At 40.9% G+C, this 20,608-nt stretch overlaps 1 protein-coding gene across 2 annotated transcripts in view; it reads right to left on the reverse strand.

Annotated features, from left to right (window-relative positions):
* The window catches only part of KIAA0825 (KIAA0825 ortholog), a 2,111,807-nt gene that overhangs the window by 677,695 nt on the left and 1,413,504 nt on the right, over positions 1 to 20,608 (reverse strand). For both annotated transcript variants that reach the window (XM_069225418.1, XM_069225426.1), the window contains exon 17: positions 13,462 to 13,870. In XM_069225418.1, coding sequence (XP_069081519.1) covers positions 13,462 to 13,870 — 409 coding nt within the window. The remainder of the gene's footprint in view (positions 1 to 13,461; positions 13,871 to 20,608) is intronic.

A 20,608-nucleotide genomic window follows, 5' to 3' on the forward strand; every position in this document is an offset into this window, starting at 1 on the left:
TCTGCTGCATTAATAATGTCTTCCAGACGAGCACCTAAATGGAATGCTTTAGAGGCCATAGCCCCGCGAGCAGAATGTGCACCAAAAAGGGAAAGATCAATGCCCGCTTCATGCATGACCCAACGAACCCAGCGAGCAATAGTAGGAGAAGAAACAGCTCTATGAGGTTTACGTAATGAGATAAGGAGCTGATCTTCACCAGGAGGACGGAGTTCGGAGGACATGTCCTCGTACGCTTTAAGGCATTGAACCACACATAGTTTTGGAGCGTCAGGAAAAGCCGGATAGGATATAACTCTGGTATTAGTTTTTGTGCGTCTACCTACTGTAAACGAGACCCCTGAAGGAGAAAAGGATCTATGGGAAATGTCGAGAGCACGAACATCAGAGACCCTTCTACAAGAAACGAGACAAAGTAACATGGCTAGTTTAGCCGACAGCTCCTTCCTGGAAAGATAGTGATTATGTTGCCAAGATAGGAAGAGGTTCAGAACTTGATTAACGTCCCAAAGGAAAGAATACCGGGGCTCCGGAGGCAAAGAAAGTCTTATACCCCGAAGAAGACGACACACCAGTTTATGTTCACCAACAGGGAAACCATCAACTACTACGTGTCCAGCTGAAATCGCGGATCGCTAAGTATTAACAGAACGATAAGCTAAACCTTTGGAAGCAAGGTCAGCAAGGAAGTTCAGGATATGAACTATATTTGTCTCCACAGGATTAAAACCCCTTCGCAAACACCAACGGGACCATCTTCCCCACGCAGATCTGTAGCGTTTACAAGTGCTGGGGGCCCATGCCTTGGATAATAATTCCTGAGCCTGTTGCGAAAGTCCCGACACCGACCAGCGTCCTCGGAAATCCGCCACTCCATCAAGGTTAGAGAACCTTCGAGGACCATCTGATGAGGGGTACCATTCGGACTGAGAAGAAGCGAGGGAAACAGGGGGAGTCGGATTGGAAAATCCCAAGAAAGTTCCAGAAGAACCGGAAACCACACTTGAGACCTCCAGATTGGAGTTATGATCGCAATGGATGCCGATTGACGACGCACCTGTGCGGATGTTCGCGTAATCATCGCAAAGGGAGGGAAAGCATAAGCTTTCTCCTGACTCCAATCTTGTAGAAATGCATCCGTAGCTGTTGCCAAAGGATCTGGCCTCCAGCTGAAGAATCTGGGAATCTGGTGATCCAACCTTGAAGCAAAGAGATCGATCGAGAACGGTCCCCAAAGATGGGACAGAGAGGAAAAAACTTCCGGATGAAGTTTCCATAGACTGGAATCCTTGAGATGTCGAGAATGAAAGTCCGCAATCCGATTCTGGCTTCCCGGGAGATACTGTGCTGTCACAGAAACCTGATGGTCCAGGCAATACTGCCAAAAACTGGACGCCAGATTGGAAAGTGTTTCGGAACGAGAGCCACCTAGATGATTGATATATCGGACCGCCGAAATATTGTCCATCTTCAAGAGGACGTTCGACTTGATAGAATCCTTGGTCCAGCATTTGACTGCAAATGAACCGGCTAGTAATTCGAGACAGTTTATATGTAAGTTCTGTTCTTGTAGTGACCACATCCCTCCGGTAGAAAAATTCCCACATCGAGCACCCCAACCTACTCTGCTGGCGTCCGACTCTATAACCAAATCTGGAGCCGAGCCGAAAATAGCTCTGCCGTTCCAGGCTTCCATATGTGAAAGCCACCAACGAATTTCTTCTACCGCTTCTTGTGAAAGAATCACTTTTTGAGAATACGAGAGGCGTTTGCGCAGGTGAGCTGCCTTGAGCCGTTGAAGAGCGCGGTAATGCAGTGGACCCGGGAAAATTGCCTGAATAGAGGAGGAGAGAAGTCCTATGAGGCGGGCAATCTGACGTAGAGAGACTTTGTGTTTGACCAAGGTACGACGAAGTTCGTGACGTATTTTCGTCATCTTGCGTGAGGGAAGGCTTAGAGTCGCGGATACCGAATCGATAGTGAAACCTAGAAAAACCAATTTTTGAGAAGGGGTTAAAAGAGACTTGGTCTCATTTATGATGAACCCTAGGTTTTGCAGCAAGTTGACGGTTGTCTGTAGATGCGTTGAAAGTTGTTTGGAACACTGGGCCAGAAGTAAAATATCGTCGAGGTAAACAATTAACCGAATTCCCTCAGCCCTGAGGTGTTCCACCACCGGTTTGAGGACCTTGGTGAAGCACCACGGGGCTGAGGAAAGACCGAATGGAAGGGTAGTGAATTAGAAAGTTTGATCTCCCCAGAAAAACTGAAGAAAACGTCTGTGGGGTGGATAGACAGGAATAGTAAGGTAGGCGTCTTTTAAATCGAGACGAGCCATCCAATCTAGGGGGCGTAAAACATCTAGAAGAAGGTGGATTCCGTCCATTTTGAAGTGGCGATACACCAGCCACTCGTTGAACTCTTTTAGATTGATGACTGGTCGGCGACCGCCATCCGTTTTGTCCACTAAAAAGATGTTGCTTATGAAACCCCTCGGATGTAGGGTTGTTGGGCAAATGGCTTGTTTTCGTAGTAAATCTGAAATTTCTGTATCTACTAAAAGGGAGTCTTGCGAAGAGAACACTAGGGGTTTTGGAAGTGAAACCTGTGTGGGAGTTCCTACAAATTCTATATGGAAACCTTGAATTGTTTATAGGACCCATGCATCTTGTGTAATTTGATTCCATTCGTGGATAAAACTCGAACCCCTACTTTTAGAAGGGAAGAAGGGAGAACACTTACCGTAAGAGGTTGTTGCGGAAGATCCTCTGCCACCACGATGTCTGAAACGTCTGGCCCTTGTCGGATAGAAGTTGGCAAATCGGTTGTGATCTTGGAACTGAGTCTGCCTGGAGCCTTGCCCCCTGAAGGAGTTGGTTGATTGTGGGCGGCCAGACGAGCGGCCCCTTCCTCGACCAGCCCCATGGAAAATCCGAGTGGGAAAAACCTTTTTCATTGAAGAGTGTGCCTTGTCCAGGGACGTGAAAGTATTAACAAACTTCCCTAACTCCTTTACGAAAGGCTCACCAAATAAACCTCCTTGCGCTATCGGACCTGCTTCAGAATCAGCCAGATCCCCCAGTTTGGGGTCCACTTTAATTAATAAAGAACGTCTGCGTTTGGTGGAAAGAGCGCAGTTAGCATTTCCCAAAAAAATGATAGCGCGTTGTGCCCAACCTGAGAGAATCTCAGGAGAAATTATAGCATCAGAAGACTTAGCATCTTCTGCCATGTCCAAAATCTTTGTCAAGGGTCCCAAGACATCCAGAAGTTTGTCTTGACATGCTCTCCAGGACCTATCAATTCCTTTTTTAGGGTCTTTTATAAATTTCTGCAGAAAGGTAGACATCTTGGGGTCTAAATCTGGAGTGATGGCTACCTTGTCCGCCAAAGATGGTCGTGGACACTCTGCTCGAAGGCAATTACGAGAATCTTTCTCCAGCGGCTTCCTTATACGTGACGCAACATAAGCTGCCACCTTGTCAGATGGCGCCCATTCAGACGATCTAGGATGGATAATATCATCGGGATCCAACATGTCTGAGATTTGAGGAGCAGATTGCGATCCAGAAGGAAGCCAAGATCTGGATGGACTGGCATCCGCTTCTTGATACCCCGACGAATCACTGTGAGGGAGAGTTGGTGACCGAGGCCTTGAGGAGATTAGAGGAAAAGAAGAATCCGAAAGAGTACTCAGAGAACTCCTAACTCTAACGAAGAGGTCCACATCAAACCCCGAATCACGAGGACGCTTAGCTGGAGGCGCGTCTGTAAAGGTATCATTAGATGCAGGGGGGGCGGAAGGAATAACAGGAGGGGATGAGAATTTTGCGCATTTGCGCGCTATCTGTTGTGATAGTCGGTCCTCAAGGGGACCAATTGCTTCCGAGACGGCCCTATAAATGGACGCGTCCACAGCATCAAAGAATTCCTCCTCCTCATTAGGATCCATATCCATTTTTGAAAAATATGGGAACAATAAAGAATAATAATATTAAACAGTAAAATAGTTTCAGAAGTTCCTTCTTTCTTCTTTCCTTTTTTTTTTTTTTTTTTTAATTAGTATATATATATATATACATCTATATCTGTATACAACTGGGCGTCAGTTGATAAAGAAAGAGTGTCTGAGCACTCAAGTTCGAGAGGCTAAAGCCAGGGACAACTACACCCCAGTGATCAAAGGGGGTTGATAGCAACCTTCGTTGCTTGCCTGGGAGAATGTCCCAAAAAGGCAGTTTAATAATAACCCAAAGGGTTAAGTATGAAGAAAAATATATATATAGTGGAAATACTGACCCCTGTGCAAGGAGCGTCAAAGCCTTTCTCTTATTTTATTTTTTAAATTTTTTTTAAATAGTTACAGACCCAGCAGGGCGTCGCTCTCCAGGCAGAGAAGAAATGTACTTGATTTGGCTCAAAACGAACGAGCGCATCGAGGAGAAACACCCTTGCTGCGCTCTGAGGAGAAAAATACGCGCGTCTAGCTCAGCGCGTCTCTCTGTTCGTTGCCACGGTTACCTTCCCGACAAGCGCCCTCTGACGGTTGCCAGGAAGGTATGTGCACCACAAGAAAAGACGCTCGCGAAGGGGCGAAAAACGCTCCCGCGAGCCAGTAGAAGTCAAATAAAACCATAAAATACTAATACAATGAAAATTAGCATAAACAGATAAATAAGTGTGAGAACGTATAGAGAGCTGGAAAAAAACGACTTATCTCGGCTGCGAGCAGCGAAGAAAGAGGAAGACTGAACACAAACAAGGGACTACGTTATGGACTGCCTTCTGTTGATTGGACAAAATTCTTACTGTTCATTGGTTATCACTGTACTCATTTTTCCCAACTGTTCATGGGACTTGTAGTTTGTATTAATTACTTGGCTGCTCATTTATTAAAGTGAAGAAAGCAAGGCATAATCCTCGCCTCCGGTCCTGACATAGAATTCTAAATCACGTTGCAAAACAAATACAATACAAAATGTACATGGCACAGGACTAATGAAGCAATTAACAAGCAAAAAATATTAAAGCACATTGGACATAGTACATGCATTATTTTGCACAATGTATGTCGGCAAAATCATATCACTTAACATCCTTTATCCTAGAAGGAGTTCAATTCGACTTTGAGGGCTTTCTTGGGTATAAATCAGCCCTGGGGTGTTTTCAGCAAGAATATTGAGATATTACAATATGACTTAGGTGTAGTTTCCCATGTCAATGATAAATTCTTCACACACTGATTTGGAACAACATTTGCAATATGTAGATAATAAAGTTATAATGTTAGCAGAAGCAGGATACAATCTCAATTTCAGGAAATCTAAAATATGCTTTTGAACTCTCATTTTCCTAGGATATGACTGATCCAGTGAAGGGGGTTCAGGACCCTCGAGCCCCAAAATTCGGTATGGGAATTATAAGCATTATTGGGTTTCTTGAATATCGGCAGAACATACTTACCACAGTATGCTAGGTGAGTAAAAATTCTATGTCAGCTGATTATGCTTCCTTTTTCTGAAAGGACAAGAAGCAGGAACATATGCAGCTACTTGGAGATTTGAACATGATTACTACAGCACACTTACAAATGAGAGATAAAACATTAAATTTAGTCACTAGAATAGTACCTAGTCAATCAGGATATACATTTATTCAGTAAAATAAAAGACAGACCATTCCTACTGCATATAGATCAAATTCATACACACCTGCAGAGGAAAAATTTGCTTCAATAGAAAAAATACTCACAGAAGTACAAACTACAATCATTTAGGAGCAGTGCACAGCCCAAGGAATGAGTAACACAAATCCAATCCCATCCTTGGATGTGCAACTAAGGCAAGCATCCCAAATGCATATGCATTGCATGCCTATTAGTTAGAGTGGGCCACTACCAAAGCCAGTACTGGAGTACATTTTGAGTTTTACCCTTCATTAAAGACACAGGAGTTCCTACAGTATCAATAACCAATTTCTGAGAGCACCATCTGCAAACCAATTGCATGAGTATCATAGCTTTTTTTTTTAATACTGATGGACCTATGACAACAACAGGTACAAAACAGTAATACTCTGCTGCTGGTGCAGCAGTACAAGCAAGATTTGAGGGTTCTAAATTTAAAATTAACAACATACATAAAGCCCTTAGGAGAAACCGCAAAATTAAATGCAGTCTCCTAGTAGTATATACAGGGAGTGCAGAATTATTAGGCAAATGAGTATTTTGACCACATCATCCTCTTTATGCATGTTGTCTTACTCCAAGCTGTATAGGCTCGAAAGCCTACTACCAATTAAGCATATTAGGTGATGTGCATCTCTGTAATGAGAAGGGGTGTGGTCTAATGACATCAACACCCTATATCAGGTGTGCATAATTATTAGGCAACTTCCTTTCCTTTGGCAAAATGGGTCAAAAGAAGGACTTGACAGGCTCAGAAAAGTCAAAAATAGTGAGATATCTTGCAGAGGGATGCAGCACTCTTAAAATTGCAAAGCTTCTGAAGCGTGATCATCGAACAATCAAGCGTTTCATTCAAAATAGTCAACAGGGTCGCAAGAAGCGTGTGGAAAAACCAAGGCGCAAAATAACTGCCCATGAACTGAGAAAAGTCAAGCGTGCAGCTGCCACGATGCCACTTGCCACCAGTTTGGCCATATTTCAGAGCTGCAACATCACTGGAGTGCCCAAAAGCACAAGGTGTGCAATACTCAGAGACATGGCCAAGGTAAGAAAGGCTGAAAGACGACCACCACTGAACAAGACACACAAGCAGAAACGTCAAGACTGGGCCAAGAAATATCTCAAGACTGATTTTTCTAAGGTTTTATGGACTGATGAAATGAGAGTGAGTCTTGATGGGCCAGATGGATGGGCCCGTGGCTGGATTGGTAAAGGGCAGAGAGCTCCAGTCCGACTCAGACGCCAGCAAGGTGGAGGTGGAGTACTGGTTTGGGCTGGTATCATCAAAGATGAGCTTGTGGGGCCTTTTCGGGTTGAGGATGGAGTCAAGCTCAACTCCCAGTCCTACTGCCAGTTCCTGGAAGACACCTTCTTCAAGCAGTGGTACAGGAAGAAGTCTGCATCCTTCAAGAAAAACATGATTTTCATGCAGGACAATGCTCCATCACACGCGTCCAAGTACTCCACAGCGTGGCTGGCAAGAAAGGGTATAAAAGAAGGAAATCTAATGACATGGCCTCCTTGTTCACCTGATCTGAACCCCATTGAGAACCTGTGGTCCATCATCAAATGTGAGATTTACAAGGAGGGAAAACAGTACACCTCTCTGAACAGTGTCTGGGAGGCTGTGGTTGCTGCTGCACGCAATGTTGATGGTGAACAGATCAAAACACTGACAGAATCCATGGATGGCAGGCTTTTGAGTGTCCTTGCAAAGAAAGGTGGCTATATTGGTCACTGATTTGTTTTTGTTTTGTTTTTGAATGTCAGAAATGTATATTTGTGAATGTTGAGATGTTATATTGGTTTCACTGGTAATAATAAATAATTGAAATGGGTATATATTTTTTTTTGTTAAGTTGCCTAATAATTATGCACAGTGATAGTCACCTGCACACACAGATGTCCCCCTAACATAGCTAAAACTAAAAACAAACTAAAAACTACTTCCAAAAATATTCAGCTTTGATATTAATGAGTTTTTTGGGTTCATTGAGAACATGGTTGTTGTTCAATAATAAAATTAATCCTCAAAAATACAACTTGCCTAATAATTCTGCACTCCCTGTATTCTTCTTTTGTGTACAGGGATAGAGTGTTGATTTAAAACACTAGGAGTCCAACGACTACAAAGACTCGTGGGAAAAGAATTATAAAAGCTAAACAGGTTTAAGCACGGATAGCTGCCCTCCGATGACCGCTTCCACTGGTGGAAGACTGCACATGATGGCACACAAGAGTGAAGGAGTTCACTCCAAAGACAATTCTACTGATGATAAGGCTGTGGAATCTGCTGTATACGTGCAGGTTTTTAAAGTAGCAGCGCTGAGCCAGTCAAAAACCCCGAATCCTATCAGACATACATTCAACAATCCTTGCACTATACAAAAAGTCCCACCTCCTGCCTTTTGGGGGAAGTACAACTTCTTCCACTTACCAGATGGGTTTCCTACTGAAAACATACCTAAATCAGGGGAACTTTATAATCCCATGGAATCTATCAAATTAAATTTAGTAAAAGGTGCCCATGAAGTGATGAAGCATTTGCAATGTCTGCAACATTACAAATCCTATATGAGTGCTACTGGTAGCTGTTGAAGCCAAAGCAAACTAAGTAATGTGTTACAGTGTGAAGTTCGTTAGAGAATAAACATTTTATGATTCCTTTACAAATTGTGTACCTGGATAATATCGATCCGTTACAACCAGTAGAACAGTACAAATATATATTATTAGCAGTACACTCGTACATTCACTTTACAAGGGTATAGCCTCAATGCCAGGTTACAGCTCTTGCAGCCATAAAGTACTTGTTATGTTTAATAGCAATGGGTGGAGTTCATATATTTAATTCTGACGAAAGGCCAGCTTTTACCTTGAAGGCATTAAGCTGAGGTACATGCTAAGCTGGACGTAAATGCCCAATGTGCTCAAATGGGTTTGTTAAAACAAGCCTTGACTTTGAGGGTCTTAGACAATGGTGGATAATGGGTCCAAATCCCAATAGGTGGATAAGGAGCAATAAATAATATGCCAAGATCTGCATTGTCCTACGGCTCCCCTTAAAAGATGCTCATCAGAGTCCAAATGTATGAACTGGACCTTTGATATTGGGATGACCCACATAATCAAACACATCTGGGCTAGTCCAAATCAGATTTCAGCTTCAACACTATATCCTATGACTCACTGGTTCTTGATGGTTAGAGAACTCGTGGTCGAGGGGTTTGGACTGAAGGAAATGTTTGGCCCGACCAATCAAGATACTACAGTAGTAATGGCAATGAAAGGAACAAGAACAATGAAACTACCACCGTTGCCCAGAAGAAAGAGAACAAGGTTGGTGTCAGTTCAGGATATATGTATATGTGTACAGAATGAGGCATGTCATGTGCCCTATCCTATATAGCAGACCAGTGCAACTTCTGAAAGCACTGCTGACTATGCAATTGACAGTTCAGTTGCAGAAACGTGTCCCAGTTTGATTGCTCTCATAGAAATGAATAGCAAACAGGTCAAAGCACACAGATCAACAAGCAGTAACCACTTAAAGAAATGTTGATAATGTGACATTCCTGACTCCACCACCTTTGTAAATGAAAAATGAATTCAGTGAAAATGTTAAGTGTTCTAGTGACAATAGCACTCAAGAAAATACAAAATTATCAACATTGGAGCTGATTCCCTTAAATGATATGATGGTAGACAGTCTGTCAACTTAAATAACTAAAATTGATAATAATTCTCCCTAACAAAACAATAAGGAGCATTTAGGATGGTATAAATGCATATACTAGACATTTTGCATTTATATTTGACTTGCCTTAAGATCGACTTTTTAATAGGCTGGTTAATAATGGTAATCTTTATTATATGGATGGTGCATGAAGAATATGTTGCAAAAGTAGAGAACTTATTTGCGATGAATACAAAGCCAATTAATCAAAGTGAAATACACAGAGCTACTAGAGCTGCATTTCATTGCAAAATGATAGCCACCCGCTGCCTAATGGTGTCTATTAGATCACCAAATCTTTGGAGCAGCAAGAATTGCTCAAATTCCACACACTTTTCATCCTGATTGATGATATTACCTCCTAGCCCTTTCTCAAGTGAATAGACCAGACAAACGGTGAAAGATGTACCTAATTACAAGCACTTGCGTTAATATACAATGCCGACCCTCATCTTACTGTGGAAAATCACAAGAAGATGACTGATATCTACAAATATCAACTGCAACAAAAACATTTTGTAAGTGTCTGTAAGTATCAACAAAGATTACTTATCCTTTCTCTTCCAGGTCATGCTACACAGAAAATGCAACAGCTTTAGTGTCATTAATTATTTTAGGGACATTCACAGCATGCAGCACCCCACTGCTTCGGACACCTGGTCAAGCAGCTGTTTTCTCACATGAATCATGTCTGTGCACCCAGATCACTTCGAATAGATCTCTGCTGGTTCACCAAACCACCCACGTCCTCAACATGCAGACATTTCATGTCCAAGAATTAATCCAGTGGATACAGACTAGGAGTGCAAATAGGAAAGTTACTACAAGTGCAGGTCCGAAAATGAAACCAAACTCACAATGTGTACTTATGTCCGTAGCGAGGTTTCCATAATCAAAAACAACAAAGAAAATGCAGAAACATACAGTTAACTCTTCCACCTATGGAATCATTTGTGAGTTACTGAATGGCCACCCTTGAGAACATATCCAAACAACCTGCTTTTCATAAAACACCTAAAACCTACAATAGTACATATAACATCAGAATTCAATTATATTTGCAGGATGTAACAACCAAGTAATGCAAAATAGGTAAACTTACTCATTACCCTTGACTCATCATTAACTCTTTTTGAAACCTCTTCTTGTATTAACTACTTTCCATCTTTTATTTGAGGCTACCACTTACTCATTGTATTTACCACATGTACTACTAACTCAATATTTGTACCCATCTCTTTGCATAACAAGGCACTGTGAAATGACTTTGAGATAACATATATGGAGTTATATGCAGGCAAAACAATTAGGAGATATAAAATTGGGCACAAGCTGTAGGCATTCAGAGAAAGCAGGTGTCTCAGCATTTTTTAGTCTGAGTCTCAATGCATAGTTTCATACTAAAATTTGTGGGAGGGGTTACACAGAGAAGGCTTTCAGTAGTAATAAAGTGAAAGGACTCTAATGAGTAGGTGGTCAGTTACATCAAATCTTAGTGTAAATCTTTGTGCACAGACCAAATCCCAGGAACAACCATGTATGTGGCTTTCATCATTGTTACATTAAGTGTATTAGGAGAAAACATGCATGCTCAAAAGTATGCATCCAAGGGTAATTATTATCGTCTTTACTTATATATCATCTTGCCAGAGCTCTACTATATCTAAATGTAGTGCACCCCTACTCACACCATATGAAATGCTGTTCTTCTTTCTTTACCTGTATGACATTCCCTTTTCTGACCACTGCCCCTCTTAGTTTCATCTACCGACTACTACCAATTTTAGTGTTAAAAACATTTCTTTCGACTCTTGATACCCTTCAATGTCTGCCTCTGAATGGTTGCTTCTTTTTAAAAATGGCATCCTTCTCCTTCAACACTTGTCTATGATTTTTCATAACTATACCTACTAAAAATCCATTAGCCTTTCTTTTATCTACCCTTATTAATTCCCCACACCTTGATGATAATAACAGTGTTCTGATAAACCCACAACGATACTGAATCCAAGAAACAAACATAGCAATTCACAGGTGCATTAATATTACAACGTATACATATTTCTAATGGGGCATCTGATAAAACAGTGGAAACAGACAGATATGTAAAAATCTATACACTCGGAATTAACTTTGGCACTGTGTCAGAATGATTAATTATTTTAGTGGTAAATGTACTTTGAGGCGCCAGGCTTAAAATGTGATAATGGTTTAGGATTCTCTAATATCTCCAGACACACAAAGGTAAACCACATTGACCTATTTTCAGGTGCTACCATAGCACATTAGTATTTAAATGATATACTAGGGAAATCAAACATTAATGGTGTCCAGAGCAACCGCACTATCTATTCATATTAATAAAGGCATGTCCCCAATTTTGTTTTTCAGATTACATAAAAATACATAATTTGTTTAAAAAAAACATTAACATAGGCAACACATATGAAGTACAAAATAGCAAAGATAAAGAAATAGGCAAATTAAAAAAAACAAAAGAATATAGAATAAGCTATTACCATAGCATGACCCGATTTACGCAAAGCGCCGGAGTGTGAATCAAAGTATGCCAAAAAGAAGTACTTTCTAGAATCGAGAAACCTTTAACAAAAGGGAATTTAAATCAGGGAACCTGAGTATAGCCTATGGCTGTTCGAAAAAAGTTTTGTTGCCAATAGGAAAAGTGTGAAGGCCATTGAACTGCAAAGAGACCGTACACCCCCCAGATACAACCAATTTGAAATCTTTTTCACAGTGGTCAGTAGTTCAACTGTGATTTTTCAAAACAGCAAATTAGCAGTCCTGTGCCATTTTTGGTAAATTGGCATAGAGGAGGATTACCTAGCTGAGCAGGGAGGACTGCACCAAGATAGTTTTCTCTGTTAATCGTTAATATAACAGAGAGATAGACCAGCTAATTTGCTATGTTGTTAATCTACTGTATCAAAGTTAAAAATAAGTTGTCAATATTTATGTTGTAGCTTTTGGCTGTATTTTGGGTTATTGATTCCAGGATAAAGACATAAAGGAACACGATTATTGGGAGACCAACTTTTTCATGTGGGATATCGAAGGTAGGTGCTCTGTCCCAGATTTTGGTAACAGGCCTCTCAATGTATTGTGGAATAACTGGACACTGCTGTTAATGTCTCACCCAGTGAAGGGTAAGGCTGATATGTTCAAAATGCCACAAACCCTCAGTTCTCGACACTGATGAAGTGTGGGCACCAAAACCGACTGCTTCATAAACTAGTTTTTAATTGGAAATAAATGGTTCCAGCTAAAGTATCCACGTAGTTGTGTGTCATACAGTGCATATGAGTGGAATGTGACAATATACATTACACAAAATACATAATCACACAACCTCCACCAGTCTGGAAGTTATGGCTGCAAATGTATTCTTGCATTTTCAGTTTGTGGCAACCAGTTCCTAGTTTGGACCAAGTGTATCTCCGGACAGTGAAACTGTGGCACTTGTTCCAAACTGTGCCCACTCAAAATATTATCTCTCCACAGTACTAGCGTGCTGTATCTTCATTGGATTAACTTTTTTAATCTTAATTTTCAGAATGTTCAAACAGATTCAAGCAGAGCCAGAGAGTGACCACCAAATTCCCTGTACTTATCAGCAATGGGACACTGGTGGAAAGAGCACATTCAGAGCAGTTGTATGTTAAGACATTAAATACCAACAGGGAAGAGGGCACTTGTATAAGACTCTAGTGAATGGGAATGAAGTCCACTATATCGCTCGTTTTATCGCAGTTTAATTTTGCTGATTATTACTGGGTAGCAGAAGTATAATAAAGCAGTGAGGTCCAGTTCACACAAGGTTTCAGAGCCAGCTCATTTTTTTCATCGCAGTTATGATGAGCAAGTCATTTGTTGAGCATTGATTTTAAAATGTGTCATAGACATTCGCATGTGATGCGGTGGCAATCAAGGACCTTTTAGGTAACATGCATTTCCTTGGGCTGTACATACTTTGGAATGACTGGCATTCCACTAATATTTTGTACAATAGAGCGGATCTTACCCTTCCATGCTCAATCGTTTTGCTTTCAGAATCTGGTTCTGGATCCATCTCGGGCGCTGTTTTTCAATGCTTTGCACGACCCTCTGCGTGTCTTGCTGAAGACTGCTCTCATGCATGGTCAGGATAGCTTCCAAACAGACACTGATTGTGCCCAGCCTCTCCAAGCTCCATCTGTTGAGTAGTGCCCCTGTTAGATGTTCCGCAGTGCTTCCGTCCTTTAGCACCTGACTCAGGATGGTGAGTGTACTCCACACAAGGAGACCAGCTTCCTTGGACCTGGGATGGCAATCTGACAGCTTCTGCTCAGACAGAAGGAAGAAGTACTTGACTGACGGTAGCAGGCTCGCAATTACTGAAGGCAACTTGGCGAAGACAACTGAAACGGCTTGAGCTGCAAGCGCTGTAAAGTCTGAAACACAGAGCAGAAAGATGTCATTAAAACACAATCTCCATGAAACTTGCCCGTGTCTAACGTTTGATGCGACATGAAACTACTAGATGCAGAAGCCTTTCCTACACTCTCATTGCATAAAGGAGTGCATTTCTAGGACTGAAAATTGTAATTGTGAACGACGGCGGCTGATAGCACAAAATACTAACTACTTTAAGTCATTATTACTCCAAGAACAAGCCTAGCTCGAGCAGCAGAAGCGCAGGACTAGAACTCCCGTAATGTCTAAATCATCTGACTTCTGGGACACACGGCTCTATTTAGAAGGAGCAAAGTAATTGCCTCACCCTCCTACAGGGCAGACTATTACTTAGTGTCTGCATGGGTAAAAGGATCACTGAGTATCACTCTGAACGCTTCTTTTCATTTCAGATCTAGCCAAACCCTCGTTTTGTAACACCACAACATTGCTTTGCACCAGACATTCTCTCAGAACAAGACTTCTAAATTAGTAGCAGTTTAGGGAGATGCAGCTTATTTATTTTGCAAAAGTACTGTAATTGACAAAAAAACATAACTAGCTGTATTTCATGAAGATGTGGGTTTTCATAATAAAATGCTGAGTTTTTCATCTCAAGTTGTTTCAAGAAAAACAAACATTTGCAATACAATAGGTCTCGCATTTGCCTTAGTTCGAGCTATTGGCGTTGTAAATGCATAGCTGGGCTTTTCTTGGCGCATAAATTTGGCAACTCTGCCGCATAATTCCAGTGGCTCTGCATATAACTAATGCACTTCTATTTACCTTCTTCCTCTATCTCCAGCAAAAAATGAAAATATTGCCATTATTTATTATATAACATATTATTATTTTGGGGTCCCCTCAATCTAGTGAGGGGACCCAGGGATGACCTACACAGAAAGAGCACATCATGCGGTGAGTTATGGGCAAAAAGGTTTTGTAAAACGAATTCCCCACAAAGCATTATGGGGAGAGTTTCCAAGTGCAGCAAATGTTGTAGTATCTTGACTGTAATGCTCAGAACAGCCACTAGACTATAAAAATAACATTTGTAAGAAACATGGTCATGTAACCATACAGTGAGCCCCTAAAGGGCATAACCACATGAAAACCGAATGGCAGAACATAATGCAGTGAAAATATATATTTAGCCTCTAGAGGACGTAGTGCATTACACATTTCAGGCCTAGCAGACCTACTGGAATACAATATTGTTATACCAAGGCACACCAAAAAGCCGCAATACTTTGAGCATCATGGTCACGGTGTCCGAACGACTTATCATGGTCGTGTGTTTTGGCTCGAACACATGATTGATTTATATAGATATGACCATCCTATTTTCAAGATCTTTGTTCGCTCAGAAACTGATGTACTACATGTGAAATTATGGTGATATTGGGATATACCTAGTCTTGGGCCTTGAAAGAATCTTGTTGACGAAACATGTGTTGGCTGTTGTATCCCTGGACTTATGATGGTTGCTACCTCTATGAATTATTTTGAGGAATAAAATCGCTACCATATATTCACAGCAAACTGGAATTCTGACTGCTAAAACAAGAAGGAATTGACTTTTTTTGGTGTGCCTTGGTATATATTGAATTTTTAGGTGTTGCTTGATTTATCAACTGACACAACGGCACCCCAAGTGGTTGGGCTCTTACCAGTTTGGCACCATCAGCAGTACTTTATGCAACATATGGACATTGTTTTCCTTATAACAATATACTTTATGTATAGGAGGTGCGAACCTTGCGCACAGCCACTTTGTTTTGTATTCAGGCCTACTAGAATAATATTACAAACAAAGCCCTTAAAACACAAACTACGCCCAGCTGTAAAACAAAAGTTCCAGCCTTGAGAGAACTTCAAAAGACACTGTCTGGTGGGGGGTGGGTTTAATATTTTGGGGTCTCCCCCCAACCTAGTGTGGGGACCCAGAGATGCTCTAGACAGAGTGCGTCCTGCTGAAATTTTTTATGGTGGTCCATTGTTCTAGGCCCACCAGATGGTGAGTTATGGGCAAAAATCTGTTGTAAAAGGAATGCCCCGCAAAGCATTATGGGGTAAGTTTCTTAGTGCAGCAAATATTGTAGTATCTGGACTGTATTGCTCAGAACAGCCCCTAAAGGACACCACAATGAAAATAGCATTTGTAAGAAACATGGTCATGTAACCATACAGTCAGCCCTTAGAGGGCATAACAACATGAAAACAGAATGGCAGAAAGTAATGCAGTGTAACCATATATGTAACCCCAAGACTAACCATTGCCTTACACATTTTCAGGCCTACTGAAATACTATTACAAACGAGGCTGTTAAAACACAAACTATTCTCAGCTTTAAAACAAAAGCTGCAGCCATGAGAGAACTTAAAAAGACATTGAATGGTGGGATATACACACATGCAATCAAATATATATATATATATATATATATATATATATATATATATATATATATACACACACACACATATACATACGTACACACACACACACACACACACACACTAAACAACTCATCAGAATGAGACCTTAAGACACTGGAGATCCACAGCCCTGGTAAACGAGGGGCAGCACCCAGTGCTTAATTTGATCCGGTGGTTGACAGTAGGCAGATACTTTCTGAAAGCATGAGAGGGAAAAACACACAAACCGGAAAGACAAAGGAAGTGAAAGATGGAAAACTCACAAAGGAAGAAAGCAGGAACCCACAAAAGAGAGCTAAAGGGGCAGAGAGTGCCTGGCAGTGGATTTCAAAGGGCAGGGCTGGATTCAAGAGTACGCAACCTAGCTATTTGGAGCGTTGACATTTAACAGCGCCAGAGTGTAATTATGTTGTACGGTATGGATTTGTGTGGAGTGGCTTGGATTCGAACTATGTGTAATAATGTTGAATTATATTGGGTGGATTGCAATTTTGAGGTGTGGAGTGGAATTATGTGGGTTTGAGTGGAACTGTGTGGCGTGGAATTGATTGGCTTTGAATTGTGTGTCCTTGAATTGTGTGGCGTTGAATGGAGCTTTGTGTACTGAATTATGTGGAAATGAATTATGTGGTATTGTGTGTAGTGGAATTACGTTGAGTGGGATTGTGTGTCATGGAGTGTAATTATGTAGAGTGGTATGTGTTGTGGAGTGGCATGAAGGGGATTTATGTGGCGTGACATTGCAATGAATTTATCGCATGATGTGGAATTTTGTGGTGTGTGTTGGATGTATGTGGTGTGTAGTGGAATTGTGTGTCGTGGAGTGGAATTATGTGGTTTGGTGTGGAGTTATATGCTGTGGAGTGGAATTGCGTGGACTGGAATTATGTTGAGTGGTGTGGAATTGTGTGGCATTGAATCCTGGCAATTATCAGGGAAAAAGAATACTAGAGTGTAACAGGTAGGATGGTAACCGTGGCATAGACTTTGCTCACCTAACAAAAATTTGGCAAAGCACCATGAATTAGGTGATACATGCCTCCATTTTCCACTGGAATTACTGCAAAAAGGATTACTAATAAAAGTACCTTCCCACTAGTCCCATGAGACGATCGACTTAATAGCGAATAAAGAATTCTAGGGAACTGCAAGAAAGATGATGTCCGAAATTCCTAATTACACAATAGTTTTACATGTTTATTCTGGTTTAGTAAATGCACATCTAAATAACACATTCACAAATATAAGCCAAATAATGATTACAGTATTCACCTATGCAAAGAATTTCAATAACTTCAGCAAAATGGTGCATTTTCTGAAAGAGTGCACACCGGGCTAACAGAGATGTTTTGCCATCCTGTCTAGGCACATGTGTACAGTAGCGGTGCACTTGTGACACACCTGACGTATTTAGGGCGTCCCTTCCTCAAACCCTCAAGACCAGATGTTGATGTCTGACACTTTCACTGGCTCTCACTACCTCAGCGAGCTCCCTGTCAAACTGGTCATGAAGTCAAGTAATTGAGTGAGCGAGATAATCAAGATACAGGATAGCTCTCAGTCTAGTGCCTGCGCCAATAAAAGTGACCTTAAAGTGTTTACAGTAAAGGGTGCCTTATTTCCTTTAAATTATTTTGCGATGGAGGTAGAGAAGAACACAGCATTAAAAAAAAACATCCCCTACCAACATTCACCATATTATTTAGAGCCGTTACCAACAGGTGACAGTTTCTAGGTGCTAACAAAATGTAAAACAATCACACCGTCCAACAATATGCATGTATTATGATACTCGTAACATTTAACAGCAATACACAGCCATACAAATGTTGCTAAAGCTATTCATATTATCAAACCTGGCTTACCCCAATAACAGTAACATGTGCCATCCATTAATTTCTACAGAGTTCCTCCTTTTTAGTTTGAAGTCTACCTACCATGCAGCACAGCTGTCTGGTCGCAAATACATTTTGGGGACATGCTAAAAGCTGAAGCTGATCTAGAAATATATTCCGCCCATTGCTTCTCATTAGCTTTGCCTTTAGACATTCACATTTGCATGCTTTCTGTTCGCTGGCTTTATTTGTTTTTGGTTGTCCAGCATGAGTTAGTCCTTTCTGTTGAGCATAGCCTGTTTACCACCTCCATGAGTGGCTACTTATATACGTCCACAACTGCTCACTTTTTGGGAACTCTTTTTTCCCCTTTTTTTGTGAAGCACTTCAACAGGATATGTGTCAAAGCTGTCTCCTCCCCCACTGCTCTCTGTATGGCTTCTATAAGGCGTTTTGTGGATTCTGCAGTCACTTTTACTAGAATTTGTTTGAGTTTTCTGAGGTACATTTTTATGCATGAAAGGATATGTTTTGTTTATAGGTTGCTTTTAACAAGACATGCTTCACTAGCTGTCACAGCATGACTTCCACCTGGACGCAAGAAGCTGTCATTTTGTTTTTTAACAAACTACTAAGATTTGAGGGTCAAGTAGCCAGTGAAGAAAGCATGGTGTTATCATTAGAGCATGCAAACAAACATCCCCGGCCCATTTGTCTATTGACCAGGGGCTGTCTGCTTTTAAAGTTCTTAACGCGAGTAATAAAATGTGTTCCTCTAACACGAAAGAAAGCACCTTAGTACACATGTTTTTATTTCTTTGAGAACTCTACTGATACTTTGTAGTAGTTAACAATTCAATTTAGTTTTCTATTGGGATGGATTTCTGTTGGATGCTTATGTACTGTAAGTATTCCTTTGATGAATGTGTTTTCCACTACATGCATCACTTTAGTAAAAGCTAGAAAACTCAGTTACTTTAATTTATTGTTTGGCAATTGAATATGCTGAGTGATGGAAATCTGCATTTAATACAATAATTGTATAAATGCGTATTGTTTTGTTTTCATAATGGTAGCTGTTTTCCAAATGCACACAACATTGCTTGTTTGAAAGAATAACACAATAAAAAATGTATCTTTCCTACCTGGCTTGGACATAACATGTAAGGGAGACCATATAATGTTTTTTTCAAAATGCCCATGTTCTTCTTTACCCCTTCGCTGCCAGGTCTTTCCCCCCTCCTGCGGCAAGCCTTTTTTGGCTATTTGGGGTAGTTTGCGCTTAGGCCCTCATAACATTTTGTTCAAATAAGCTATCCACGCCAAATTTGTTTCTTTTTTTCCAACATTCTGGGGATTCTAAAGGTACGTTCGTGGGATCCTCTGGAGGGGGGAGTGCTGCAGAAGAAAACATGTCGTTTTTTTCCCCCTGCAAATGGCATCAACAAAGGATTTGCGGTGTTAAAATCATCATCTTCCCAGCTTTCAGGGTCAGGCAGACTTAAAGCAGAAAACCTCATTTTTCAACACAGTTTACACATTTTACTGGGCCATGCCCAGTTTTTACTATTTTTTGTGCTTTCAGCCTCCTTCCAGTTAGTGACAGAAATGGTGTGAAACCAATGGTGGATCCAGGACAGCTAAACATTTCTGAAAAGTAGGTAACATTCTGAAATCAGCAAGGGGTCATTTGTGTAGATGCTTTAAGGTTTTCCTATAGAAAGTAACAGTTGAAATAAAAACAAATTGAAATGAAGTGGAAAAAACTGCCATTTCTGTCTCTGTTATCTTCTGTAACTTTTTCCATCTATGGCATATTTTCGAAAGCAATATACTGGTATGTCTGCTGGACCCTTCTGGTTGCGGGGATATATAGGGTTTGTAGGTTCATCAAGAGTCTTGGTACCCAGAGCCAATAAATAAGCTGCACTTTGCAATGGGTTTTCATTGTATGCCGGGTATACAGCAATTCTTTTGGTAAAATATAGAGTGAAAAATAGGTAACAAGGAAACCTATGTATTTCTGAAATGAGCACACGATAAGGAGTTTAGAAGCAGTGGTTAATTGCACATCTCTGAATTCTAGGGTCCCCATACTAGCATGTGAATTACAGGGCAATTCTCAAAACAACTTATTTCTTACACACTGTTTTACATGTGGAAGGCACAAATGTTGAGAAAGACAATTGGAAACACCACTTGTTCTTCTATTCTGTGTTCCCCCCAAGTTTCCTGATAAAAATGGCACCTAACGTGTGTGAGAAAACCTGGTCCCCACAACAGAAAATGCCCCAAAATGCAACACTGACACATCACACTTTTTTCCATTGAAAACTGTTTTTAGCAAAGTGTCTAGCTGTGGATTCTGGGCTGTAGCTCAGCGGGCATTTAGGGAAACCTACCTAACCTACACATTTTTGAAAACTAGACACCTAGGAGAATCCAGGATTGAGTGACATGTGG

Source organism: Pleurodeles waltl, chromosome 1_1, assembly GCF_031143425.1.
Source record: "Pleurodeles waltl isolate 20211129_DDA chromosome 1_1, aPleWal1.hap1.20221129, whole genome shotgun sequence".
In the NCBI taxonomy this organism is placed as follows: Eukaryota; Metazoa; Chordata; class Amphibia; order Caudata; family Salamandridae; genus Pleurodeles; species Pleurodeles waltl.